Source organism: Falco peregrinus, chromosome 7, assembly GCF_023634155.1.
Source record: "Falco peregrinus isolate bFalPer1 chromosome 7, bFalPer1.pri, whole genome shotgun sequence".
NCBI lineage: Eukaryota > Metazoa > Chordata > Aves > Falconiformes > Falconidae > Falco > Falco peregrinus.
In genome coordinates this window covers 21018458-21045119 of record NC_073727.1, presented here as the reverse complement: position 1 = coordinate 21045119, position 26662 = coordinate 21018458, and the positions used below count along the sequence as shown (strand labels likewise).

Genomic DNA, 26662 nt, shown 5'->3' with positions numbered 1-26662 from the left:
ACATGGCCTTTGCATTGTCACAATTAGCAAGCAAAAAAGAAGAGGATAGAGAATGTCTGAAGAGAGATGTATGAGAGGAGTATGGAGAATGTCTAACCTGGCAGGAGATAAGAGAACAGCTGGGTATTGTGAAGGAGAGTAAGAAACATAAACATGGTTATCTAGTAGCAAAGAGGTGCTTGTAGTGATATATAGCTATGTAACTGCATGAATGTTTTCTGCCCTGATCCTGGTGGTACATACAGCTGGAATTTGTATCCGGGCCCAGAGATATTCAGAGATATAAATAGGAGCTTCTCTGTACAATAAAGTATCTCTGGTTGCATTAAAAAAAAAAAAAAGTGATTTAATAAGACTTAGAAAAACAATTGTGAACATAGAAAATTTTTTTTTTCACTTACCCTTCTGTTTCTAGAAATAGCTTTTTTACCATGTGTGTTTTTCAGTTAAGGGGTAAAATGTGGAAACTAGTTGTTAGGATGACAACTGCAACCTAATCTAATTCCAAGCGATTTGAGATAAAGTGATATTCTGAATTTTGTTCATATATTATAATGGTGTGCTCAACTTTTTTATTTCTCTGTTTGGGTATAGTTCTCTATGTATATATAAAAAAAAAACCAACACCAAAAAACCCCACAAACAAACCACAAAGCAACCAGAACATTTTGAGAAGCTTTTGTAGTTAACTCCTGCATTTAAGTCCAGTAACCGTTCAGCTATTTGTTTAGTTCTAAGTTTTCACTGTATGCTTTCAGGTTCTTTGAAAAGCAGCAATAACAGTTGAAAAATTATTTAAAGTAAAACTTTGTTTTACACCATTTCCACTTCCAAGCTTTAGAATGGAGACACAGTGAAACACTTGCCCAATTCTAAGATTTCAAGAGTTTTTAAGTGGATTTTCTCTTTTTCTTAGGATAGAAAATGTTTTGTAGCAGCTTATATATAGAATTTACAAGTTAAGCACAATTTTTCATGCTCATTTATTTGATTAGAAGTTTCTGTTAAAATATTTTCATAACATTTCCATAGCTTATTACATGTTCTTATAAGTAATCATAAACCTATATGTTGACCTCTGTATGGAATGCACTGATAACAAAAGTTTTACATTTTGTGAACCTGATTGAAATGTACAAATATACACTTAAAATAAGGCTAAAATCGGTAATTAAGTGATGAAATTAAAAAAAAAAAAAAGAAAAAAAAGGGGAATGAGCAGTCCATAACATGTTAAAGCAACATTTTGAAAAAAACAAAAAGGGGGAATTGTAGGGAACGGAGGCAGTGTGTTGTTTTGACATTGATAATGTGCAGCTGTGGCCTTGCTTTGACGATGTGCAGCAATGATCGTGCAGCAAAGAGGTAAATAACTTTGAGGGAGTATGAGAAGAAACCCGGATGAGACAGAAACAAAGGAGGAATGAGCTCTCACCTCTAGAAGATAAGGAAACAGAGCGAACAGCAGAGTCGCCTATAGTGAAGAGCGGCTGGGCGTGCGGACAGTAGATTTTGACCGACAGTAAAGCTTTTAGCAGTGCCCATACAGGGTATGAACTTATAAAAGCTGTAATTAGCTAACAATAAATGTTTTTGCTTCACACTCCTTGCAAAGTCCGTGCCTGGTACGCCACAGCACCCCTTCATCCCTGTTGCTCATGCGGTGGGCATCGCGCCCCCTCCTCCGGCGGCTGGGGGCCGAGGGTGTTTAGGACCCTGGCCGCGCAGCCCCTCCCTGCCAGGGCTCTCCAGGGTTATTGCTTGGTGGGAGGTAGGTTCAGGGCTTGATGGTATGAATGAAAGAGAGAGAGGAAATCTGGACTGAAAAGCTCAAACTGGAATAGCTCGCCTGTCTCCAGGCAACAGGCCTGACGCAACCGCTGGAAAAAAAAAAAAAAAAGAAAGAACAGAAAAAAAAAAAGTCCCTTAAATAAAAAAAACACACACACAGAGATTTCTGAAGCGAGACAGGGAGGAGGATGAGACAGTCTCCTGAAGGCGCTGGTGACACGGCTCTACAAATACCAAGTTGGAGACCCGAGACTGAAAGCAGGAGCCAAGATGTCTGTGCCATCTTCCCTCTGACTCCGTCCCCGGTAAGTTTGTTGCTCGCATTGGCTTGGCCATGCTGGGGCTGGGGGGCACAGTCACCCTAGGGACACCCTGCTGCACCCAGGACAGGAGCTGTCTGAGAGATGCCTGGTGCTAAGAGGGGACCCCCGGCTTTTCCAGCCCTGTGGAAAGGGGTAGCAGCAAGGACCAGGTCCCTGGGGAGCATCAGGGTGGGGGTGATGGGGACCCCATGAAGTTCAGCACTGTGGTCTGGCAGACCAGCTATGATGCGGTGGGGCTGGGGGTTTGCATTGTGTCCCCCCCACCAGCCACAATCTCCCATCTTGCCGAAATCCCCTGGAGATGGCTGGCACAGTGGGCTCCCCGTTGATGGAGGCAGGCTGGAAATCAGGGCAGGGGCTGAGGAGTCCTTAACGATGAGGCTTGTGGATTTTGTTCTGAGCTGGGAGCAGCATAGGGGTACTCACCACCTTCAGGGGGATTTTTCTGTGCTGGATGAGGTGTAACAGGGAAGAGTTTGACCAGCTTTTGGGATGATCACCTGTTGCTTCTTCTGCCCCCTCCCCGGGATTTGCAAGAGCCTTGGAAACGTTTGTGGATTTGTGCAGTGCAGATATAATGGGATGAAGCGTGGTGGCCTCGCAGGGCGTAGCTACCTTTGATTTTTGAAGCAGGCACCGTGTGCTGAGCAAGAGCAGGTTCCTACCTGCTCAGATCTGGCCCTTGCAGCTCACATCAACACTGAGAGGGGAAAAAAATAATAAAACACCCAAAACTTCTTTCAGAGCCCTTTGTAACAGCTTGGGGCTAATTGCTAAAATAATACTGTCAGCCCACATACCCTCCCAGCGTAAGTATTTGTGCAAACCCAGCCAGCGTGCCCCGGTGTGGTGCACACTGCTGCACCCACAGTGCCTGCATCATACAGCCTGCACCCTCGCCAGTCCCCGCAGACTGACACCTCACCCGCAACGGGCACCAGCGCCAGGCTAAGGAGACCCCTCCCTATTTGCCTGTGATGCTCCTTGTAATATTCAGTACTGCTCTGCCCTCCTGGGCTTTTTTACATCAGTGACCTCAGAGGACAGGGGGGAAAATGGATGAAAGCCAAGGACCTTCTTTCCAGTGAGGAGCTGTGTCCAGCTGATTCCTTTGGCTTTGTCTGCTCGTCCCCTGTACCCTCCGGGCTCCCCACTTTCCAGCGGGAACAAGCCTGTTCTGGCTGCTGTGGGTTTTCCCTCTGCCAGCCATCCTTTCAGCATACTGGGGCTGTTGCTGTTTGCATCTCAGGTCTCCTCTGCTTTTGGATGCAGTGGTACCTCTTCATGGGGGGATCTGTACAACATAAAAATCGAGCAGAATGGGAGGGATCTGACTTCTCCTGGGCTCTGGGCTTGCAACAGCTCTGCAGCCATTAGGTGTTCACAAAATGTAGCAGAGACACTGCAGGAGAGAAAAAAAAAAGGGGGGAGAAAAAAAAAAAAAGCAGCCTTCATGTAGCTTTTCTGGGGGAAGGGACTGGGGGTCTGTTTGCAACCAGCTCGCCTTAAATAATATTAAATAACCAAGTGCAGCTCAGCATTGGGAGAAGGCAGGTCTGAATACAGAGGCTGTATGATTATTGCTCAGGCAGCCGCCAAGGCGAGTATTAGGATGGGACAGGGAGCATATAAAAGGGATTAGGGGATCACCGGGGGGGGGGGGGGGGGGGGGCGGGGGTGCTGACCCTGCGCCTCTGACAACTTCAACCTGGAGCCTCAGGCTTTCAAATGGGAGCTGGCCCTGGCACTTGTCTTTGCAGGGCGTGAGCTCAGCTGGGCAGAATGAAGCCAGAAAGAGGGTTTTTTCTGAATATACACCCTTCTGCCTTCCATGCTGCATTTAGGGAAAAATAACTCCCTGTGCTAGTCTCCTGGGAAGAGAGCATTTCTCAGTCTTACCGGGCTCGTTCCCAAGGAGTCCCAGCCCTTCACATTACCCCAGTTTTACAGGCACAGAGGTCCCTGCCTGCTCCTTTGCTCTTTCCTTGCTGAGAAGCGGCTGCACTTCGGGTGGCAGAAGGGAAAATAAGGGAAAGAACTGGCTCTGCCAAGCCACAGCTCCTTTGGGGACATCTCTGGGGTCATGTTAGGTATGCCACCTCCAAGACTAGGTCCCAAAACCTGCTAGGACCCTGGGTCAGTGCATGGAGTGGTTCCCTTCACCTTAACAGACCTTACCAAAAGATGACTTGGGTGGACGGGGTTTCTTCTCCAAGAGCATGTAAACTTGCCTTTGCTGCTGCTTAGTCCCTTACCCCTAAGATCTTGTATTCACACTTGGGTTTGGCTGATGGGCTGAGAGCACTGACCCCATCCAGCTTCCCAGTTTGCAAATAGTTCCCACTCACTGGAAGACTGGTTTGTGGGAATGCCAAATATCTGGCAATGCCTGTTGTCATGCAGGATTTCCACATGAGGGAGTGGAGCTGGTCTGAAAATGGAGCTGCTAGGGTCTATCTGAAGCAGGCAGCAATCTCAATCCTGCTTCCTTGCAAGGATCCTGCTTTATTTTGTGCAGGGGATGCAGGAGGGATAAGATGTAGTTAGGCAGGAAGGTACAGATGTATTTATCGAAACAGGTTTTGACTCTGCTAGTGATGCTGGAGATCAGCCAGGGAGAAGTACCTCAGGGCAGGGAGTGCAAACTGGTCCCCTCTTATCTCTGCACTTCTGCTCTGCTCCTGGTCAGGCTGGTGAGTTTTCTGCAGCCCACCACTGCTCTCCCCTCCTCCCTTCATTGCTGTATTTAGGGGTCTTTCTGGCGGTCATTTGGGCAGAATGATGTGCCAGGGCAAACCCTCACCCTGCTCCAGGTCACACCTGAATGGAAAACCCAATTTCTTCCCTTTTTCCCCCGTGGATCTGTGAATGCCATAACATCCGAAGGGCTGAAGCAGCAGGAACGGCTGCTTCCCTGCTGCTGACCTTAGCATCCAAGTTGTCTGGGAGGTCTTCTGGGGGTTTGTTCATGGGAGTGAACAGGCAGGAATATCCAGGTGCACTCAGGATCCCATTGAGCTGGGTGCTGTACCCCTATGTCAGCCCACTGTGTGGGGCGGCTCTGTGACCACCTCTCCAAATCCCTGCAAGGACATTGAATTCTGGATCAAACTGGGGACAGAAACTTGGTCTCCTCCCTGGGCTTTTGTCATGTATTAGGCTGAAAGTCAGGTCCATGTGTGTGTGAAGGGACACAGCCAACATGGGCAACCCTGCAAGGAGGTCTGAAGATAGAGTCACCAGACACGAACCCAGCCCATGCTTGTGATGATCAGTTTGGTTGCTTCAGTGTCATCATCTTGCCCCTGAGAGAAGGGACAAGCTCATAGCCCCATAGAGTGAGGCCAGGAGGTCTCCATGAGCACTATGTCCAGTGGGTGCTGAGGGCTCTGCCATGACCCCTCCTGCCTTTCATGGGCAGACCCCCTTCGATCCTGCCCTGACCGTTCTGAGCAGGCAGGCAGCACCTGATCCCGACAGCACTGATTTCGTCAGGAGCCTTTGCCCTGGAGCAAGTCCTGGCTTCAGGATTATGCAGGTCCCCAGGCTGCTGGAGTCTTCTCTTTTTAGGGGAGGGGAGGCTGAAAGTCACTTTGGGACAGGCAAGAAAGGCTTTGGGAACCAGATCAATTTTCTGCAGGAGCAGATTTCAGGTGCTGCAGAAAGGGATTAGGTGGCCAAATGCTGGATAATATAACCCAGGGAGATCAGCTCTTCTCTGACGCAGTGGGATGGCCAGGGGAGCAATTTGCTCTCCATTTCTGTAGGAGCCTTGTGCAGAGCCACATGCTGCAGCTGTGCTTCCTGGGGGGCTGTGTCGGGGGACTCCAGGGCGATGAAGAGCCAGAGCTCACCAAAGCCCACCCAGCACAGCAGCTCCTCTGCTGAGCGAGGTCATTTTGGCATAGGGAAAGGGGCGGTTCACAGACAGCCTCCCTGAAAGGGAGCCACCAGCTCCAGGGAGCTGCAGTGTTGATCCAAATGGGTCTCTCATTCCCTCACCTGCTGTCTGGGGCCTCAGCATCCTCACTCCCCGGAGGATGCTTGCTCGGGAGCCTCCATCCACCACCCTGCAGCAGCCAGAGTCCTCCCTTACTCCATTGCTATGGCAACCCCCTTGCACAGGCATCTCCTCCTCACTGCCCGGCTGCCAACCTGCCAACCTGCTGCAGACCTCCAGGGGGGTCAGCCATCCCACACACACACCCCACAACCCCCATCCCTGTCACTTTGCTGTGCAGAGAAGGCAAGCAAACACAGCTCTCCCTGCACGGGGTGTGCATGCTCTGCACCCACCTCTCACTCCACTTCAGTAGTTCTTCAGCCCACTGTTTCAGGCTCAGGGTCCTCCTCACCCATGGAGACCTGCAGAGCTCAATGATGATGTTAGCAGGGGCAATTTGCTCTAGGCTTTTATTTTGTAGGATCAAGGGGTGTCTGCAAGGCCCACAGAGTGACAACTATGCAAACCCTTGGAGCAAGCACCTGCAAATGGTGAGGGGAACCATACCCTGACCTCCATGGATCATAGAGGGTGTCCCTGCATTGATTATAGTGAGAACATGGGCACCCAGGTGAGATGGAGAGACCTGAAGATCCCACAAGCAAATTCTGTACATCTCTGAAGATCTTCAGAGTTTTTTCCTGAAGGCCAGCTGCATGACCTGCCTACTCAGTGAGAGGGAAACTGAGGCATAGAAGGGGCTGAAGTGATTTTTGAAGGTCATTATCAGGCTGAAGCATTACCTCTTTCCTGTTTACCCCATGCCAGAAGTGTCATCCATTGGCTATGTGGGCACACCTTCATCCTGCAAAAAGGCTTCTCTCAGCCTGGGCTTTTTTTCATACCGAGGCTTTTTTTCTTAGAGACTAGACAAGCAGGGTAATATAGACTCTTACAATCAGTGCTGCTCCTCTACAATCAAAAATGATATTACAGTAAGCTGAAGTCCACCAGGAATAGCGAAGGGAGAAGAATAATTTGGTCCCCACACCTCTGCCTTGACTGGTTGTTTTATTTAATCTGCCATTTCCCTCCCATTTCCATTCTGAGTGTTTCTGCCTTCTTTTTTTCCTTTCTTCTCCTAGACCTCTTGCTCCCCAGCATGTGACCTTTCAAAGCAATGTGTGCCTTTATTTACAGCCCTGAATTTAACAGGCTGTACCTGTGCTTGCCCTGGACCAGCACACACCAAACGATGCTTCTTTGTGCATGCCTTATGTTCAAAGCTGACCAGGGCACAGAGAGCTGATGGAGAAGGTACAGATGTATAAAACTTCTCAGGCATGCAAAACTCTCACAGGGTAAAAGGCTGTGCCTAACATCATATTGTGAAATCTCCCTTTTGACTGTGAGCAGCATCTGAATTTATTGTTATTTATTTATATGGTGAATCATAACACCAGGCTTTTCTCACACCCCTGTACACCTTCCCTTGCCTCCTTACCCCATCACACCTGTTTATTAGGGGATGTTCTTATGGCCCTCCTGATCCCCTGCTCTAATGCATGCACAGGGATGTCTGAGGGTCTGTGATGGGGACAGGCCTTTTGCATCTGCTTCAGGGTTGGAGGAATGGCTGCCACGGGAATTTGTGGTGCCAGGTTGTGCCGATGGACCTGGTTTCTTAGAGCATAGGACACCCCATGATCTTCACAAAGTGTGTCTGGTGTAGAAGAGAGCAAGATTTGCATTACTGACCTGTAACCATGCGAAAGTCAAACCTCAGGGCATGCCAGCTCCACAGAGTCTTGGCGTGGTAGGACTTCACACGCAATCCAGTCTCACAGTCCTGTTATTTCTCCATCCTGGATGTGTGCTTCTGATAATCCCTTTGATGACAGCTGGCAGGGCAGGTGGGTTAAGTTGACTTCTTCAATGGAAATCTAACCCAATAAAGAAATTAAAGATGGTTTTGTTGTCTCAGTGACCTGCTGTGACCTGTGCCTTCAAGATTCCTAGGACTCATGCAAGGGAAGGAGGAAAACCCTGAGCAAAGGGTCTTAGTGAGGTGGGAGCAGACCCTCACCCCACTTTTGTGCCGAACCCCTGTTATCCCTAATTAGGCTTGAATGCTCTGAGCCTGGCAATCGTGATAACAAAGACAAATCAAGAATTAATCATTTAAATTCCATTGCACCAGCCAGCCAGGGGGAAACTGAGCCTGGAGCAGAGAGACTGGGAGTCTATTCATTTGAGCCAGAGGCCAGGTTTGTTCTTGGTAGCTCTCAGGCAGCAAACAGGTTTGTATTACAGCCTCATACACGGACATTTTTCACATGCTTACCACTCTCAGATCTCTTTTTCTACAGCAGGTCTTTGACCTGAGTCCAAGATATTGATAGGAAATTAGAGTTGGCTTCTTTCTGTCATTTTTGAGTTTGGACAGGCTGGGGAACAGATGCCCCTATTTAGGGGGTGTCCCTACACGGTGAATGAAAAGTTTTGCATTGCATCAGGGAAGGGGTGAAGGATGGGCTGGATCGATGCAGTTTTTAGGGTAGAAAAATCAAATCCCTCCCCAAAGGGGCTGGTGATGGGGAGGGGGAGATGGCAGCAGGGTCATGACAGAGGGGATGCTCCAAACTGCTGTCCCGTTTTTGTGGTCCAATGCTGTAAACGTTAAGCTTTACTTAGGGCTCAAATACCAAGGGCTTTTTCCACCCTGAGGACTTTATACATGCTGAAGACACAAGACAAAAGAGTTTGTAGGGGCTTTGCTTTGTAGCTGCGGCAGTTGAAAAAGTCAAGCTTACAACAAAAATACTATCTTTGCTAGGGGGTTCCCAAATCTACTAGCCCAGTGTGGAGCTGCAGCAGACTATTGGGCTGCTGGTTTTGGCCACCCCTAGGAATCTCCATCTCAAAGGACAGAAAAATTGCTCAGAGATGAGGTCTTTCAAGTCATTGGGTGTTTTCTTTTATTGATTTTGGTAGGCTGGAGCTGGAGGCAAGTGAAATTCATCGATATGCCCTCAGCTCTGCAGAGCATCCGTGCAAGAGTTGGTACAGGACCTGACTCTTCAACAGGACAGCCCTCTGCTTCCCCTCCGTACAGCCTATTTTTCAGGAGAAGGAGGAAAATTATTGGTGCTTCAGGCATGAAAGCCGCTGGCTTCAACCTGATATAGTATCTGTGTTTGCTTCCGCTCACTGTAAAATTCTCATTAACATAAGTAGGAGCAGGAACAAGACCACAACATGACTAATTCTCCACCCTCAGACTGTCTGTGTGTATATTATCAACTCCTTGTTCAGCTCATGTGCCTGCGCACATTTGTGGGATAAATCTTGCTCTCTGTTGGTGTTTATTTTAAATTGAATCTTCTTTCTGAAAAGGTTTGAGAGACATAATTATGGTCTGGGTTTCAGAGTTACACACGTCTTTGTGGGCACAAATAGCAGGGAAAAGAATGGCTGAGTAACTCATATTGCTGTGGTTTAGTGCATCCAGCTTGAAAGCTGTGTAACTTCTGGCCGGTCTTTCTGAGCATGTTACCAGGCAGGCAAAAAAGTATTTTGTTTTGTGTTTGATGTGTAGATGAGAACTCTGGATCTATTCCTAGCTCAGCCATGGATGAAAATAGGACCTTGAGTAAGTGTCTTATCTGATTCTTATCTGATCCTACCATCTAATGAATGCAGAAGCTGCCTGAGCTTAACTCTTGCAGAGTAGTTTGAGTCCTCTGTCCCTCCAAGTCCTTTGGTTTGATAGATCAGCTTTGGGCACAGCTTTCCTGAGTCCACACATGCTGGCAGGAGGAGAAGCGGGGAGGAAGGTCCTGACTCCTCTATGCTAGGCCTCCACCAAGGTGTTTTCAAGGGGACCATTGGGACCATTCCCAGTGGGAAGACTGGACATGGCCAGTGATGGAAACCACAAGTGCAAGCCTCGCCGAGCACAGGCATCTGAACCCAAACCATGCCATCACCCCAGCTGCTGTCACACAAAAGAAGGTCACTTTTTCCAGGTCTTCTTTTGACTCAACATCTTGGGAGAAGTTTGGGTTGTCTTACTTCACCTGCCTCTGTTTTGTCCAAGAGAAAAGCTGTAGGTTTGCCAGCCAGGAAATAGCAAAACGGCACACACAGACAGTCCAACAGCCAGAAACAGCCATTGCTGTCTGGAGAGGACATTGGGTTGTGTGAGACAGAGCTGGGGGGTCTGTGAATGTCTCCTGGCCTCTTTGGCAACCCTTTCATGGCCCCTTAAGACGGAAGATGTAGGTAACCAGAGCTTCCCTAAAAACTAGAGCCTGTCTGTTCCTGCCCCAAAAGCAGCCACATAGCTGAGGTGAAGTAACACTCCCCAGGAGCACCTTGGCATCGTGCCTCTTCCAGAGCCCTCTCTCTCTCCACTACAGCAAGAGCTACCTCTCTTTTCTTGCTCCCTTTTCCTTCTCAAACTGGAAACCAACCCTATGCTTTTCTTCTAGGTGTTCATCCAAGGCTGGTGTGGTGCTTGAGTGGGAGCCACTACCACCTCGGCTGTCCTCTAAGGCACTGTGTTTTGGAACGCCGTGATACCTGGTCAGACCTTGAGGGTTTCCCATCCCCATCCCTGGTCCTTTGCAGCCCACCTCTATGCCTTTTGACTCCCAGAGAGGATGTCTCTACCAAAAATCCAAATAGAAGAGGCACTGGACAGCATGGATGCTGGCTCTGGAGGTGCTGCTCCTCCTGATGACCACCTGAGGACCCTCAAGGCATTGACAGAGAAGCTGAGACTGGAGACCAGGCGCCCTTCCTACTTGGAGTGGAAGGCAAAGTTAGAGGAGCAGGCATGGAAGAGCCCCCAGCCAGCAGGAGAGGAGGAGGAGGAGGCAACTGAGGCCAAAAAGGTCACGGGTGAGACTGTCCCCTTGAGGAAGGTGCAGCTGCATCTTAATGGCAGCCCTGCCCAGGACAAAGTGACTCTTACATCAGGAAGAATAGGTGGCTTCGAGAGCATCGATGAAGCTTTGATGTGGCTTAGGAAGGAATTGGTAAGTGGTTTCCTGTCCCTGCTAGATAGCACACATTTTCAAGAGGAAAACAAACAAACAAACAAAAAAAAAGAATGAGGAAACAAGTGACTCCTTGTTCCTACCTGCCTTCAGCCTCAGATGAAAAGGCAACAATCAATCATTGCATTTTCTGTGGCTGGCAGGGGCAGGAGCAGTCCAGGTAAGGAAAAAGATGAATGCCAGGGCATCTATAACCTCAGAGAAGGAGCTGGGCCAGTCTCAGCATCCCTGCTGGGATCCAGCAGGCTGAGGAAGTATGGTTGCTTGTGCTGGTTAGGACTTGTTAGCAATTTGCCCCCTTCCCTGCTTCTCTAATGATATCTCAACACTCAGATGAATTCAGCAGGTATGAACATACCATGAATACGTGTATTATGTGATATGCACTGATGGTGTAATGACACTTCTCTGATGAGCATCACAAGGGGATGCTTCATCAGGCCCAGAGAAAGGAAGCATGACTAGATCCATCCCCTGGATCTGCCCTTGCAGCTTGTGGCTGTTGGTGGTTTAGGAACTCCCTCAGTGGGACACTGTATGCTGACCACTGCATTTAACAGCCATTAGTGGATCTAACCTCCAAGTGTTTCCCTAATTCCCCGTTCTTCTTTTTCTTTCTTTTTAAACTCATAACTCTTTATAAGATCTTGTGGTACCCTGCTTCCCCCCGCACTGTTTGTGCATGGTGAGACCAAGTGCTTTCTTTTGTTTCAAACTCTTGTGGGATCCCCTTATTCTGACCATGTAATACATTAATATTCACTTTTTCTCCGGTATGTGTGATGCCAGAACCTAATCTCAGACCCCTCCTCATCCAGCTCTTACAGGTCTATCATCTATTCATTACAGGTCCATCTCCTGCTCCATTAGAATCTATTCCATATTTCTGTCACCCTCCCATCCCAGCCTTGGGCCCTATCTTACACATATGTTTATTTCTGGTAGTTATGAACTGGTAATTTCACAGAGAGGAAGTCAAGGCAAAAATGCTACACTTGTGCTGGGAAAATACTCAGAGCCAGGGCACGGGTGCTGGAATTCATCTTTTACATGTTGCTGTCATGGTCTTTGGCACAAATCTGACGTGTGCCAACTAGTGCTGACCCAAGCAGTTCCCACTCCAGCTCAAGAGTCAGCACAGCCTGGGGATAATTCCCAGGAGGAAGTGTGGATGCAGCACATCTTTTCTGGAGGTCACAGGGAGGTCAGTAGGATGGACATGACAGGATCAGGGCAGCTGTTCTCAGGGCTGGAGAATGGGCCCTGGTGCTCTTAACAAGTGTAGGAGCAAGGAGACACCAAGACCACAATTCCCAGTAATCCTTCCTTTCTCCTCACTAGAATGAAAAATCTTCATTATTTGGCCCACACTCGGCCACGTATGTTGCATGGCTTTGTTTCTGTTGCCTAACTGGAAGTCTGCCTGTGAGTCCCACCAGCATTTGCAAGTGTTTTGATAGCAGCAATATTTGGCACAGGGTCCCAGGGGTCCAGGTCATCATTTGCAGTTCAGATGCAATTGTGAAAATGTTCCTGTGCAAATGCTTTGCTTCTGATAAACACTGAAAATCTTTGAGGAAAACATCTCATGCACAACAATGAATAGCAATTTTCAGAAATTCTCTGCAACTTTTGCTTCAGATAATATTTATTAGTCAACATTTTGTGGCTCTTGCTGTATTTACCCAGATAGATTGATGTCTAGAGAAGTTATTTACAGTGGTGGCTCTGGATGCCACAGTTCTGGTGGTTGAGCTGTTTCTCAAGACCATGGCTTTCAGAAGGCAGGTACAGTGCTTTCAGGAATCCAGGACGATTAGGAAGAATCCAGGCCTATTTTGAGCTGATCTCCTCAAATCACCCAGCACTCTGGAGAGAGACATCTGAGACTGGAATCTGAGTCTGTACTTGCATCAGTGATGCAATCTTAAATTCACAGTGCACTTGATATAACCCCCAAATCTCAAGATGCCCAAAGACAGTAAGAAGAAGATTTTCCTTCTCAGAACCCTGGATTTTAAAAGATTTGGTTTGTTCTTTCAGTTGCTGCCCATGATGGAAGAACCATAAATTGCCTCAGAGTCCAAATCTACCATTTAGACTGGGGTGTGGTATATAAACCACCATCTGACAAAAACTAAAAGTTTAAATTAAAGAAGAAAAAAGGCAAAGCAAACTGTAATTGTTCCTCACTTTCCATTTTCCTGCCTCTTAATTATACCAGTCTTTGCTGGATCTGGACATGACTCGTGTAATTTAGAACAATTTCTCCAAAAGAAAGAGATGTATTTGACTGACCACATTGCTAAATAGCTATGTTGGAGGCACTATTGTTGGGTAAAAGCTGCCAGCAACACAGTGAGAACACAGCAAGGCCATCGCATCACAGGATTCTGGAGCAAAAAGATGCATTTCACATTACATTTCAAGGGTGAAACCCAGTTTCTTTGCAAATAAATGGAATGAGCTGCCACACATCCCAACACAGCCAGTGTTTTTCTTTGTTTATCCCCAGGTTATGATAGTAAAGGAGTCAGGAAGGCTTCATAGCAGGATAGGGTTATGTCTGAGTTTACAGATTTATTTAAGGCAGTAGCCAAGGCCAGAAAAGGCAGCATCCTTCAGACAGCACCCTCCTTGGGGCAGCCAGGTGGGACACCAGCACCCCACACCTTGGCTAAGGCCACCCTAAGTGGGTAATTCATTCCTCTGGTCTGATTTAATGTAGGAGACCACAGACCTGGGAACAACACACAACCCAGCCTTGCCCCAGGCAAGTGTTGAGTATCCCGGGCAGCTTTCTGATGATCACCCAAAAACGATCCAGTAGTCATAACCAGGGTGAAATCTGCCTCTTCCACGCTATCCTCTTCTGCAGGGTGAATTCTCCCTAACACTACACAGTCCTTCATGAGAAGTCATTTTAGGGTATGTAGGATTCAACTGTCCATTAAAAGGGCAAAAGCTTGTGAATGTGGAGATTTCTATCCAGGGAAGGAGTACGCCATCCATGTCCTTGCTGAATGAAATGCAATGATGCAGGGAGTGCAGCTCCGTCACCCAGACGGTGCAACCTTCATCCACAGCTACCAGCCTGTTCAGGCTGGGTTATTTCAACAACATGGCCCCAGCATGGTTTTGGCTTGTACCAGATAGTACCCTGCCAAACAGAGCTTCAGGAGTCTGGACATGCTGGGGACTGCTCTCAACAAGCAATTTGTATGGGACCACCCAATTCTGGAATTAACTCTACTCCAGCCAAAACCAGTACAGGCAGCAAAGTGAATTTAGCAGTGTGTATATGCCCAAACTTCCCCTTGGCCGTGGTGCTACAGAGCAGGACATGTCATGGGTTAGTTGCCTGATGAATTGATAGCCCAGGAATGCCCAGCTTTAAAATTAGTTACCCATAAAATCTGAAGCATCACCCTTCCACAAAAGGCGTCATCTAATGCTGCAAGGAATTTGTGTCTTCAGAGTCTGCTCTGGTTCAGCTTCAGCCAGGCTCAGGCTCCTCACATTCAGAAGTGAAGCAAAGGAAAAACCCAAGATCTTTCCTGTGCATCTGCTGCTTCACCCCACATGACCTGTCCCAGGACCTGATTCTGCACATCAAGTCCTGGCCGTGGTTTATAGGACTGACATATGCCCACTGAGCTCCTGCCAGCCACGTCAGCTGGGACCTGCTGAGAACCTAGCTCTGAGAAGCTAATTTATTGACATGAAAACTCCTGCTCTTGTTTTTGCACTGAGAGGCTCTGTGTAGGTGTATGAGCAAATTGCAGCACTCAGCATGCACTGAACTGCCTGGGGCTGGAGCACTTCCCTCCCCAGCTCCTCCTGCCTTTTCTTTGCCTTCACATTTGCCTTTGCACTGTCAAGTGTGGCTGCTTTTCATCGATGCTGAAAGTAAAGCCAGACCCAAGGATCAGAGTGGTCAGACTGTACTTTGCTCTTTGGTTTTGAAATTTCTCAGGTTTTACAAGTTCTAAAATTAAGCCCTCGAATTCCTTTTCCTCTTAAATGTGGTTAAAGAACAAAGCTATGAACTGGGACATCTTAGGATACTTCTGACTTTGTCACAGTAGGAAAACATGTTTTCCATTCAAATTCATCTACGTTTGGCACTGAAATCTGAGGTGTGTGAGCCAGAATGCAGGAAAGGGTATTGAGAAGGGACACAAATGCCTGATGCTCTCTCCCAGAAAATTGTAAACCACCTGTGTCCTGTTGGTCAGATATTTATTATTAAATATTGACTGTTATTATCTCCATTTGGGATACTGATATTGGCTGAGCAAGTACTTAAGTGAACTTATACTGATGGGCACCAAACGGTGTTGCCATGAGCCTCATTGCAGATTGTTCTGTGGTCGTGGGAGGTGAAGAGGAAGAGGAGGAGTCTAACACACAGATATGGTGATGGAGAGTGGCCTGCGTTGGAAGTTCTCTGCTATGTAGCAGGTCCGTGAAGGATTTATCTGTATTGGTATTTAAAGTAGTGAAAGAACACAGGCACAGGCACCAGAACAGGGTCATCTCTACTGTTAAATTGCTAGAGCTGGGGCACAGTTTAGGAGTTATCACAGAACACGACCATCCCCAAGGGGCAGTTTGGGTGCAGCCACACTGTTTTGGAAGGAGAGGGAGTTTCATGGGGTGGTTGTGGCTTTATGTGTGCAGCAGAGAGGTAATGCAGCTGAGAAATTCTGTGCCCTTCTCTGTAAGCCCACTGAGGTGTCCCACTGTTCACCTCACTCAGATGCTAAACTTCCAAGCTTGTCCGCTGGCTGTGGGCTTTGTCCTAGGTACACCATTCCCAATCCTGAATGCATTTTAGCACCCCTTAATTTAACAAAAATCAGAGGTAACTACCTCACTCAGGAAAGGCAGTAGGAAGATTAATTCTGACGGAGTCAACACAGACTGAACTGAAGGCTGAAGGAGGGTGAGATTTGGGACCCACATTAGGCTTTGCATGTGTCAGTTGGCAAAAGTATCCTGGACTTTGGTGTTGTGTAACTCCCAGACACTGCAGAAGGAGATGAGATACCTCATTTGGGGCTGCGGGTTGCACCATAAGGGTGTGAACATCTGAAATTAAGAGTGGCAGGTGGCATCTGAGCACCTTTGAAGATGAAGCCTTAAACAAAAACATAGACTTAACCAACTTCCCTGAAGTGTTTGGGAAGAGTCTAATAACTGGCCTGTGCTTCTCCATGCTTGAATCCAAGTGGCTGCATTCAGTTAGGAAAGCACTGGTTTAAATTTAACTTTCTTTTGATCTTTTGGAAATAAAAAAGGACTAACCCCATGGGAGCAGTTGCTTCTCTACAGACCATCACCCTGAGCTTCATGGACCACAGACTGGGACTCTGTCCATGGGTCATTTCTCTTTTGGGAAGAAGTCCCAAGGAGGCCCACATCTCCATGCCATGTGGTGCTCCCTGCTGATACATGCCCCCATAGCAATGCAGAGAGAAGATGGACCACCAGCAATGAGGACATTGGTCTGTGACCATATGGTTAAGGCAAACTTAAAAACAAGTCTGGGCTACACCATCAGCTACTTCTAGCTATTTGGGCTAAGCCACCTGGACTGGACAACAGGCAGGGACGCATCCAAAGCTTTCTCTCCCTCCCCCATATTAAATATCCCTGGAAGACTGATGCTTAATCCAAACAGAAAATCCTTCCTTGGTTCATAAGATCTCATGGTCCAGCTTTGTGATTCAGTCTAGCAGTTGCAGTAGCTCCTCTGCCAGGAGGGACCTGAGTTGGGTTCCCTCCCCCACCCGGGGAAGTTTGAACCAGTAGCCTGTCCATCCCAACAGCATGCTCCAACCATGCAGATGACAGACAGCTCTCCTGTCAGCATCTCCACCTACATGCTGGAGGTGGGTGTGCAGAAAGAGGCAGAGCATGTTGCAAAGTGATTTGTGTAAGCAAGACATATCTAAGGCTTTTCCTCCATTTGGCATGTAAGACTCGAAGGAAGCAAAAAGCATGGCCTCTGCTAGGTGCTCCCAGTGGGTTTCTCCAGGACATTGCACAGAGTGTTTGTAATCATGCTGTTGTCCCACACAGATGAACTGGTGCATCAAGTTACTTTGTGGTGACTGGCCCTGTGGGCAAACTGTGTAAAACGAAAACCCATGGCTTCGCATGATTTGGCTCCTGTAATACCATTATCTCTCTCCAGAAATCTTTGTGGAGTTCTGCTGACCCAACAGGGCTCCTTATAAAAGGAGGTCATTCATCATTTCTAGTGATGGTTTGGTCCTCAGCATGGGGTGGATTGAATGTTTCTAGTACTTGTGAGGAGCCTCTGGGAAAGGGAAAGAGAATGAGGATTTCTGAGTTCTGACCCAAATTCTCTAATATTCTGGGTGGTTTTGAGCAAAGCAGGATTTAATGGGACAAGTACATGGTGGGATGAGAGGGTGTTTGCATCTCAAGCCAAACCCCAGTGATGAGCATGAAGAGAGAGAGGCTATGTTCTGCAAGGCAGCCCACCCTTCCTGCCCACAGTGGGGCCTTTCATGCCCTGCTCCCTGCCCAGTTGTCACCCCATCGACCTACCTCCACAGGACCTGTCATCATGCAAGGAGCTCCCAAGCCCTCGGAAAGATGAGGCAGGTTCCTAAGGGGCACAAGCAGTGACAGCCCTCATCCCCTGTGCCACCTCCTCAATTGTGCACATCACCTTTCAGTCAGCCATTGCCAGGCTTTGTTCCTCACCTATCTACCTTGCTTTCCTGGAGGACAGAAGAGGGCTTTATCCCCCTGGGAAAGCCTTGGCTGGTAGCGCACATCCAGCAGGTGACCCCTGCTTCCCCATTCAGCCCCAGAGCACAGCCATAAAAGGTTGTGTCCAAGGTGGTGTCACAGCCTAGGTGATCACTGTAGATGGGTGGTTTGCCCCATGCCACGTTGCCCCCACCCTACAGGTGGACCAGTGAGCCATGTGGCTGGCTCAGAAAATGTCAGGGTCACCAGGTCCAGTGGGGAGAAAAAAGGGTGACTAGAGATTGAGCACCTGAAGGACATGCCCTGGAGGGCTTTGTCTTCCACGTTGCATGAAATGAAGAAGGCTTCCTCAAAAGACAGGGAAAGCAAAAACCAGTTAAAATGTGGAAAGATGGCTTCAAGGGAAAAATAGCAATCTCCAACTCATATCCCTCTCTACAATGGCCTCATAATTAATTTCTAAACCCTTTTTGGCTGTGGTGGTTTTTTTAGTACCACACTCTTTGAAACATTCAATGAAAGCAGTTGCTGACATTTATTATGTAGTTTGATAAACTGACAAGACAGAACAACCAAGGGTCAGTTCAATAATGCCCGCGATTGCCTTCCTGGTAAAATTTCAAGTTGCAGCTTCTGCTGTGAAACAGGGAAAAATATCAACAAAATGAATTTGTTTTCATTGCAACTCAGGTGGGAGAAGAACAACCTGTCGAGTGGCATTACTGTGCTTGGGGGCACAGGCTGCAAGGTCTGCAAGGAAATAGTGGTTTTTTGAAGCAGGTAAATGGGCACAACCCTGCCAACAATTCGAGAAAGATTTCCTAGGAGAGAGAGATTCACTCAGAGATTGGTACCAAGGTGACTTGATCCTCTCCAGGCAAGGGAGCTGGAGTACAGTCGCTGGCTGAGAGCACTAGGCAAGGTTCTCCAGGATGCCTCCATGGTGCAGGACTGAGAAAAGCCTTGCTTGGCTTGGATTAACTTTCATTATACTCGTGTCAGGTCTCAGCTTAGGCTCTGAGCACAGCATTGCAAAGGGTTTCCTGACAGGCACACAAAACAGCTGGAGCACAGCCAGGCTTCCCTCCAAGCCCTTCAGCCTCCTAAGGTGGCTGCTTCACCTTGCTGTGAGACTGGCAATGCTGTAAGGGGTGGTCCCAGCATCTTTGAAGGCATTGCCTGGAAGAGGAGGGATTATGCCACAAGCTAGAACAACCCTGAAGCTGTTCTGGTTCATGTCCTTGTTGCAGCAGCCCATGCATGAGACATTGGAAAGGTCTCATGTAGGCATACCAGGGCCACCTGTGGAGCCTCTCAAGGGGAATTTTCCCTCCTCCCTTTCCTTCTGCAGCTTCATGTATGAGCCACCAGACCAGGAATACATTTACCCGCTACGCCTAGAGCTACATCTGTACTTGTAAACTAAACAGCTCATTTTCAGGCCTGGAAGCAAACTGGTATGATCTAACCATGTCCATGCTGTTAAAATCCAGACAAGGGGTTGTAGCCCAGATGCTTGCTGAGGATTAATCCTTCTGGGTTAACTCCTGGAGAGTGCCTGTGGGGAAACACTTGGGACTGTAAGACCTGGCCTCAGCTCAAAGGATTCCAGAACCTTGCTCACAATTGAGCAGAAAAGAAGACTTCGTTGTGATATGCTGTTTAATGTATTGCTGTAGATGTAGTCTGGGTCTGATCCTGAGCTTCTCGTTCAAACCACAGGGAGCCAAGAAACCAGTGAGGCAAGCTAAAGGAGTGAGGTAAAGGATGGGTTTGGGGTCAGGGCAGCTCTACGGTGCAGCTGGAGGTGAACTCAGGGCATCATATCATGCACTGAGAAGTTGGTGAGGACAGGACTTACCCAGGGAGCCACTGGGAGGAAAAAAACACAAACAAAACAAAATCAGGAGCCTTGGTGCCGAGGGGTTCCTTCCAGTGCCAGTTTGTGTCCTGCAATGTAGACCACACCAGGGAAAGAGGGAGGACGTCACATCAGAATAGATGCAGAACTATTTTCCAGTTTTGCCCCCTCCTTGTTTCCAGCAGTTACAGAGATTTAAGCCACAAAGTTTGCCAAGAGCTGTTCGGCTTCTCTCCTGCCACCTTCTTTTTTTTGCAGATTTTGTGGTTTGTTGCTTTTCTGTGCAGAAGGATGCGGGGTGAGAGGTGGGAATTGTCTTCTTGGCATCTGCTGTTCTAGCTCTGCCTGCTTCTGTTCCCCAGACAAAGGTTTATTCTTGCACCAAGTGTTCACCTCCTTCCTTCACCACCCCCAATATCCTGTGGCAATAAATATTCTGCTTAATTATAAGTTGGAATAATAATAAAAAAATCTCTTTTCTTTCATCACTTCTGAATCTTCCACCTTCCAAAGTTAGGTGCCAGGGGAGAAAAAAATCTCCAAAACACTTAGCTCATTAGCCTGCAGGATAGTTGTTCTCTCTCCTGTGGGAAACCATGGAGGTCCCATCCTGAGAGCCAGTTCAGATCAGTGAGATAAGCCAGGGGGGATGTGGAGGCTCATGTTCCCGACTGTTGTGAAACAGCTCTAATTTATGCAGGCTGGAAACCTGGGCCAAGTATTTGGGGATCGGTTCTCTGGGGTTCTTTTAATTGGTCCTTTCCACCTCTAATTGCTTCTTCTCCCTGTGGCTGCTCCCTTATGAGCAAAATTAATTTGGGCTTTGCTTAAGGTTGAGCTGGAGGCTCGGAAGCCTGCCCTGACGTATACTCAAGCCAACAGCCTTGGCATGGCTGGCTTTAATTCCACTTTCCTGGTGCTCCTGAAAACCTGGGCAGGCACAGCCTTCCTGAATGCTAAAAATTCACTGTCCTGAGTGGGCATTTGACTGGGATGCATTGCTGGCTTGGAACTCCCCTGTCTCCCTCCCAGTTATTTGCAATGGCGTAGCATCTCTAGATGAGTTACATTTCCAGTGATCTGGTGCGGTCTTTAGCAGAGAGCAGCACAATGAGCAAATTTGCTGTGCCTCTGCCAATATCTTCTTCCCTCCTCACCCTCCATCTTGTGTTTCAGGCAGAAATGCGCCTGCAGGACCAGCAGCTGGCAAGGCAGCTCATGCGTCTTCGCAGCGACATCAACAAGCTGAAGATCGAGCAGACCTGCCACCTGCACCAGCGCATGCTCAATGATGCCACATATGAGCTGGAGGAGAGGGATGAGCTCTCCGACCTCTTCTGTGACTTCCCACTCATGAGCTCCTTCAGCCTCTCCACACCACTGAAGCTCATTGGAGTCACCAAGATGAACATCAACTCCCGCCGGTTCTCGCTGTGTTGAAGGGGGGAAGGAGAAGGAAGGATGGGGGAGAAAGCGAGAGAGGACTGGGCAGCACCAGGGATCTCTCCACCTGACGGCTGGGTGAAAAGAGGCCAAAAAGGAGCAGAGGGAACAGGAGCAAACAGGGAACCCACAACTGGTCTTGGTGGCAGGGTGGAGCAGCAGAGTGAGGCACTGAGATGGCCCAGAGATGCTTGTTGAGAAGACAGGACCTGCATGGAGGAAGCATGGAGAGCATCTGAACCCAACTGTGCACTTAGCCTGCTCCTTTGCAAAGTCTTTTCTCCTCCTCTTCCCCCCACAGTAACTCAGAGGATGAAGCTCCAGTGTGGTTGGTTGTACTCAAAAATCAAAGAAGGGCATCAAAGATCAGCCACAAAGCAAAGTAAAATCCCTCTTCCCTTCCCCTTTACCTCCTCCCAGGCTAGAGTCGACTCATCAGAAAATAAGTCACTCTCCTCCATGGATGTCTCCTTGGATATCAATCTTCAGCCTCTGCTGACCCAAGCACAAGGTCCAAGGGGCTATTTTTGGTGGGAAGCTGATTTCTAGTGGAAAGGAACCCTCCTAGCAGGTGAGGGACTGTGGTAGGCAGCCCCAAGAAATGGTGAGAGAAGGAAGAAGACTTGCTCTGTTGAGTCCAGTGTACTCTAGCTTGATTTTGCCTGTGGTATAGATTATGGACAGACCATGGACACATTTATATAGAGAATACAGCTGGACAGAAGTCACCTGTGTGCCCTAGAAGGCATACCCAGAGCAATATGTGTTTCTGATCTTGTTGTCAGCAGTGACCACAAGACACCGTGTGGTTACCCCCACAAGCAGTAAAGCAAAGGAGGTAACTTACACCCAAGACATCCCATATCAGAGAAATCACCCCAGGCTGACATTCCCTCAGTAGCAGCACCAGCAGATCCTGGATCCTCTGTAGCAGCACGCATCCATCAGAGAAAGGAACTTCAAGAGGAGAAGAGGGACTTTTATATAATGAGCATAAAGCGTGACTATAAAATTAAAAGGAGAAATATTGCTGCGATGAGCTTTGGACCTGCAGCAAACACGTGGGTTTCCCTCCCTGCTTGGCAGTATGTCAGATGGATGTTATATTTTCTTGCCTTTCAGTGCACACAGATGTACACCTGCCTGTATGTGACATGGTGTGGAGGGCAGAGTGTAGCCCAGCAAGGGCAGGGACTCAAGAAGTCTAGCCATGGCAGTCTGGCACCCAAGGCAGTTGGTCTAGAGCAAGTGTGGGTGCCTCTAGGCTCTCCCTCCTGTGCCAACACCACTTCTGACCGTGTCAGAGTGGTACAATCTCTCAACCCATCACTCTAGCCCAGCTCAGCTCTCCACCACATGCCCAAGCAGAGAGCTCTGCAGCTGAGTGAACATGACTGTCTCCACGCAGCACTACCCTAGGCCCTGGGGATAAGCAGGAGATGCAAGCCAAGGCTGAGCTGGAAGCTGTGTAGCTGTGTTGATGTGCCTGTACCTGACTGTGTCTGTAAGCTATGTGTGTGCATAAGTTGTTGTGTGTGTGCATGTGAGCCCGCAGGATGCCTCTTTCAGGAGGTTGTTTGGTGGACCCATCTCTTTGCTCCCAAACGTGACGTGAACCAGAATCCAATGAGATTCTGACGTGCCTGGGAAGATGCAATGAGGCTTCAAGACTTGGGGTTTCCACAGAGAGCTTAGGTCGATGCAGAGAAGATAAGTTAATTCATCTGCCTCCACAGGTCTCCTTTGGAGCAACAAATGAACATCACAGAGGGGTTCATAGCCACATGGGGACTGGCAAGGGACCCTGGAGCTGAGTTCAGTCCTCTATCTCCCATAGTACATAGCCCCTCAGTGATGCCTCCCCCTCCACGTCAAAGCTCACTGAGTATCTTTTCTTTCTGCTAAGGAAGGAGGTATTTGGGGTGCTGGAGCTCTGTCTATACCAGTAAGTTACTCAGTGCCATGCCTGGGTGTTCAGTCTTGTGCTGCCCAGGTGGTGAAGGTTTAACTGGGTTGTGGCCAGACTGCCAGTTGGCCCCTGGACAAGACAACCTGTCACGATGCCATTTAGCTTACTAGTAGAGAAATAGTCTTATTTCCCCATGGACATCTTGAAAAAGAAAGTCTCGTTAAAATTCTTCTTTGTTTACTTTTTTAATTCTAAAAATACAAATCAATTCATGTCTCACATGTTGACTTTCAGAGGCGTTTTCGATCAAAAGATAGCAATGATGACTTTTCAGTGACAATAATACCTTGGAAGAGAGGGACCAGTTCTCTCTAGGATCAGCTAGAGTCGACTGTAGGGTGGACCTGCCTGTGGGCTCTTGTCTGGTAGCCAAACGTAGGAGGTTAGTACAAGCACAGTCTTAGGAGGTCATTATATATGGCATTAGAAATATCAGACGTCTGGGTTCCAGACATGTATTTTCTGCATTAAGTGGAATGAGGGATGGCTATAACTGCCAGCTGTTTGTCAAAATGCACAATTTTTTAATTATAAAAATATGTCTGTATTGATTTCTGCCTCTGGTCTCTCACTGTGTTCAGTGGCTCCAGCTTTACCTGGAGAGTGGTTGGGGAAGCACCAGTCTGGTGTGTTCAAGGTTTACAGGTGTGCAAGGTTTCCAGTCGGGTTTTTCTATCCATGGACATCACTGGGGCACCCTTACATAGCTCCATCAGCAATTGCTCTGCCTTGCAGTCTGGAGGAGATGGGAAGAAATCAAGGGAGTACTTATTACATATTTAGACAAAAATGTATGGGAAAGCAAGCCAAAAAAAAAAAAAAAAAAATCACTCTTTTATGTTAGGTGTTGTTTTGTTAGTCAGCCACTGAGTAAAAAGTGGATCCAGGCACCTAAAAATTTAACAGGCTATGGAAGAAAAATAAATAGAAGTATATCTCATTTTTGCTGAACCTTGTTTAAAAAAAACAAGTCATCCAAAAGTTGGGTGAGCCTTGAGAAAAATGAGCATAGGGTACTGCTCCCACCGCAAAATTCCCGGAAAGGAGCCCCCAGGTCTCAGCTGTCTGCAATGAGATGATTCACGCCCTTAAGTGCTGGTTCTTCTCCTTGTACAAGTGGCTCAGAGCCATGTCCCCTTTCCTAGGTGGTCTACGATGTCTACAGAGAAAGGCTGGTGGCAATCAAAGCTGATGTTTCGGGGGTTCATCCTGAAAATACGCTATAACGTGACCACATTTAACGTGACCCGTTTAATGTGGACCACCAAACCACGGCCATCGTATCTCCACCTGGAGCACCAGTGGCTGCTGCTGTTGAAGCAGTGATCTACCAGGCTTTGATTCAAGGGCTATCCACAACCACTCAGCAGTGAGACATTTTTCTCGCTGAAGTTAAAGAGCAAGTTTAAGCCTAGTCCATGTGAATAATTAACTGAATTTTTAATTTAGATGGCCAGACTGGAAGACCATGGATATCTCCAGGCTAAATAGAAGACCAAATTTCAGATTATTTTTTTCTGAGCAAAAAACCTCAACGCAAATTTTGGAAGGGAGAGGAAGTCAATCTAGCATTTTAATTGGTTACATTTTGCTTTTACTTTCAGCAGTTCTAAAAATCTTAAATTAGAAATGAAACCATTAACACCTCATTTTCATTCAAACATTGTTATGTAATAAGCAGTCAAAATATTTTCCCTGAAGTAGCCTTAATGAACTTTTCCACTTTCTCTTTTTTGGTGGCTATCAGCCATTCATCCAGCTAGACCCAGTCCCTGAACTTTTAGTTTGACTAAAGCTCTATATTTCAGCCTGAAGAAATCAGTTAAAAATTTAATTGGCCCAACTTGATTTCTGACTTCTTTTGGGTCAATCAAGAAGCAGGACAAAGTCATTTTACATATTTCAGCTTATGGTCAGCTGGCCACTCTCCCTGACATGGTCTTGCCATGATGGACTAATGGACAAGACCTTGCTTGTCTGTCACAGCCCCAATGCAGTAACAATGAAAAGAGTCATTGTTCCTGAGAAAGTGTCTCATTCTCCACTCTTTTGGCACCTGGCAAGTGCTATCATATAATCGGTGGGTGATTTGTATTTTAATGTCTCCCACAATTTCCTCCATATAACCCTTAATGAAATTCAGTAGAGATACCATCACACAAATGCCCCGATAGGTCCCACTTACACCAGGAAAGCCAGGGAACAACGCGTTTAAGGACCTAAAGTCTGAATTTTCAGATTGCATCTGCTACACAGTATTTCAACTATCACAGTCTAACCTCATTTTACATATATATACATATACATATAGATATGGGAAAAAAACCCCAGCTGGAGTATTTCCAGCACCTTGTAGTTTTTTTTCACAAGCTGACACTGTCTGCTAAAGTGGATTTTATTTTAGATCAAGGAAGACAGAAGGGGGGAGAAAGGAAAAAAAAAAAAGGATTGCAAGGAGACGGTGGCAGGCTACACACTGAAACTAGACTCCTCACTTCCCTTGCTGCATGTTTTACAACCAAGTGCCGTGTCTGAGAAAACACACACAAGGGAGTGAGGCATCCCAAAACCTCGGGGAGAAATCACCCATCAGGCATTGCTTATAAGCCAGCCAGCATCCAGAGGAGCCAAGCAGCAGCCCAAAGGAGGAGCGACACTGAAAGATGTGCAAACCACCACTCCTGAAATCCTCACCAATCTCATCAGTGCTACCTGGGAAATCTGGAAAGCTGAATAACACTGGTACCTGCCTCCCCTCTCTGACCAGGGGACACCCCTGGGCCTTGAATGAACGCACTCACTCATGTGAAGCTGAGCCCCAAGCTGCGATGGTTGGATGTGGATTTTAAGGTAAGGATGATCAGACTTGGGGCAAACTCTTGATTTCAGGCTTCCATCTCCCATCATTTCAATCTGTTTTATGAAGAAGGACCAAGAGACCATCTCCATGTACCCATCATTCAGAGCGGTCAGAACCTGGACTTGCCCCACCGATGAAAAAGGTGGGTGATGCAGAGTCCTGTGGTTCGATCCTTGGGGCAGCCAAGCCATCCTGGCCACCGTTGTCTTCAGCATCTCAATGTGCTTCAAAACTCTCTGGAACAGCCACCATGACAGGTCTGCAATGCCCAAGCCCTGAGATGCTGGTGGAGGATGCCCAGTGCTTCACCTCTGCCTCTTCCCCAAGATCTACTCTATCTGGTGGTTGTCTCACCCCCGCTCTCCTGCTGGCCTCTTGGAGGGGGAGGAGGAGTAGGGGGGTTATTACACAATGTTTTTGTTCCACTGATGATTTCCCTCTGCCAGCTGGAACAGGCTACTCATAAATTGCAGCTTTCTGGAGGGGTTTCAGGAGCTTTGTGTTCTTAGATCATTGTCTCTCCTTCCCAGGAGAAATGGGGGTAGCAAGGAGCTGCTCCAAAAATGCCATGTGCAACAAGGGGAGTTCTTTAGGATGGGGATTGCTCAGGGAGGCAGAGGGAGTTTTCCCCAACCGCTTTAGCTTGCAGCCTACGTAGC

At 47.7% G+C, this 26662-nt stretch overlaps 1 protein-coding gene across 1 annotated transcript; it reads left to right on the top strand.

Annotated features, from left to right (window-relative positions):
- The first annotated feature begins 1962 nt into the window (after nucleotides 1-1962).
- Nucleotides 1963-23694, top strand: FAM167A (family with sequence similarity 167 member A). Its single transcript, XM_005244049.3, has 3 exons — nucleotides 1963-2096; nucleotides 10551-11099; nucleotides 20908-23694. Exons 2-3 carry the CDS (start codon nucleotides 10722-10724, stop codon nucleotides 21169-21171), a joined length of 642 nt encoding a protein of 213 aa, XP_005244106.1. The 5' UTR covers nucleotides 1963-2096; nucleotides 10551-10721; the 3' UTR covers nucleotides 21172-23694.
- Nucleotides 23695-26662: the final 2968 nt, after the last annotated feature.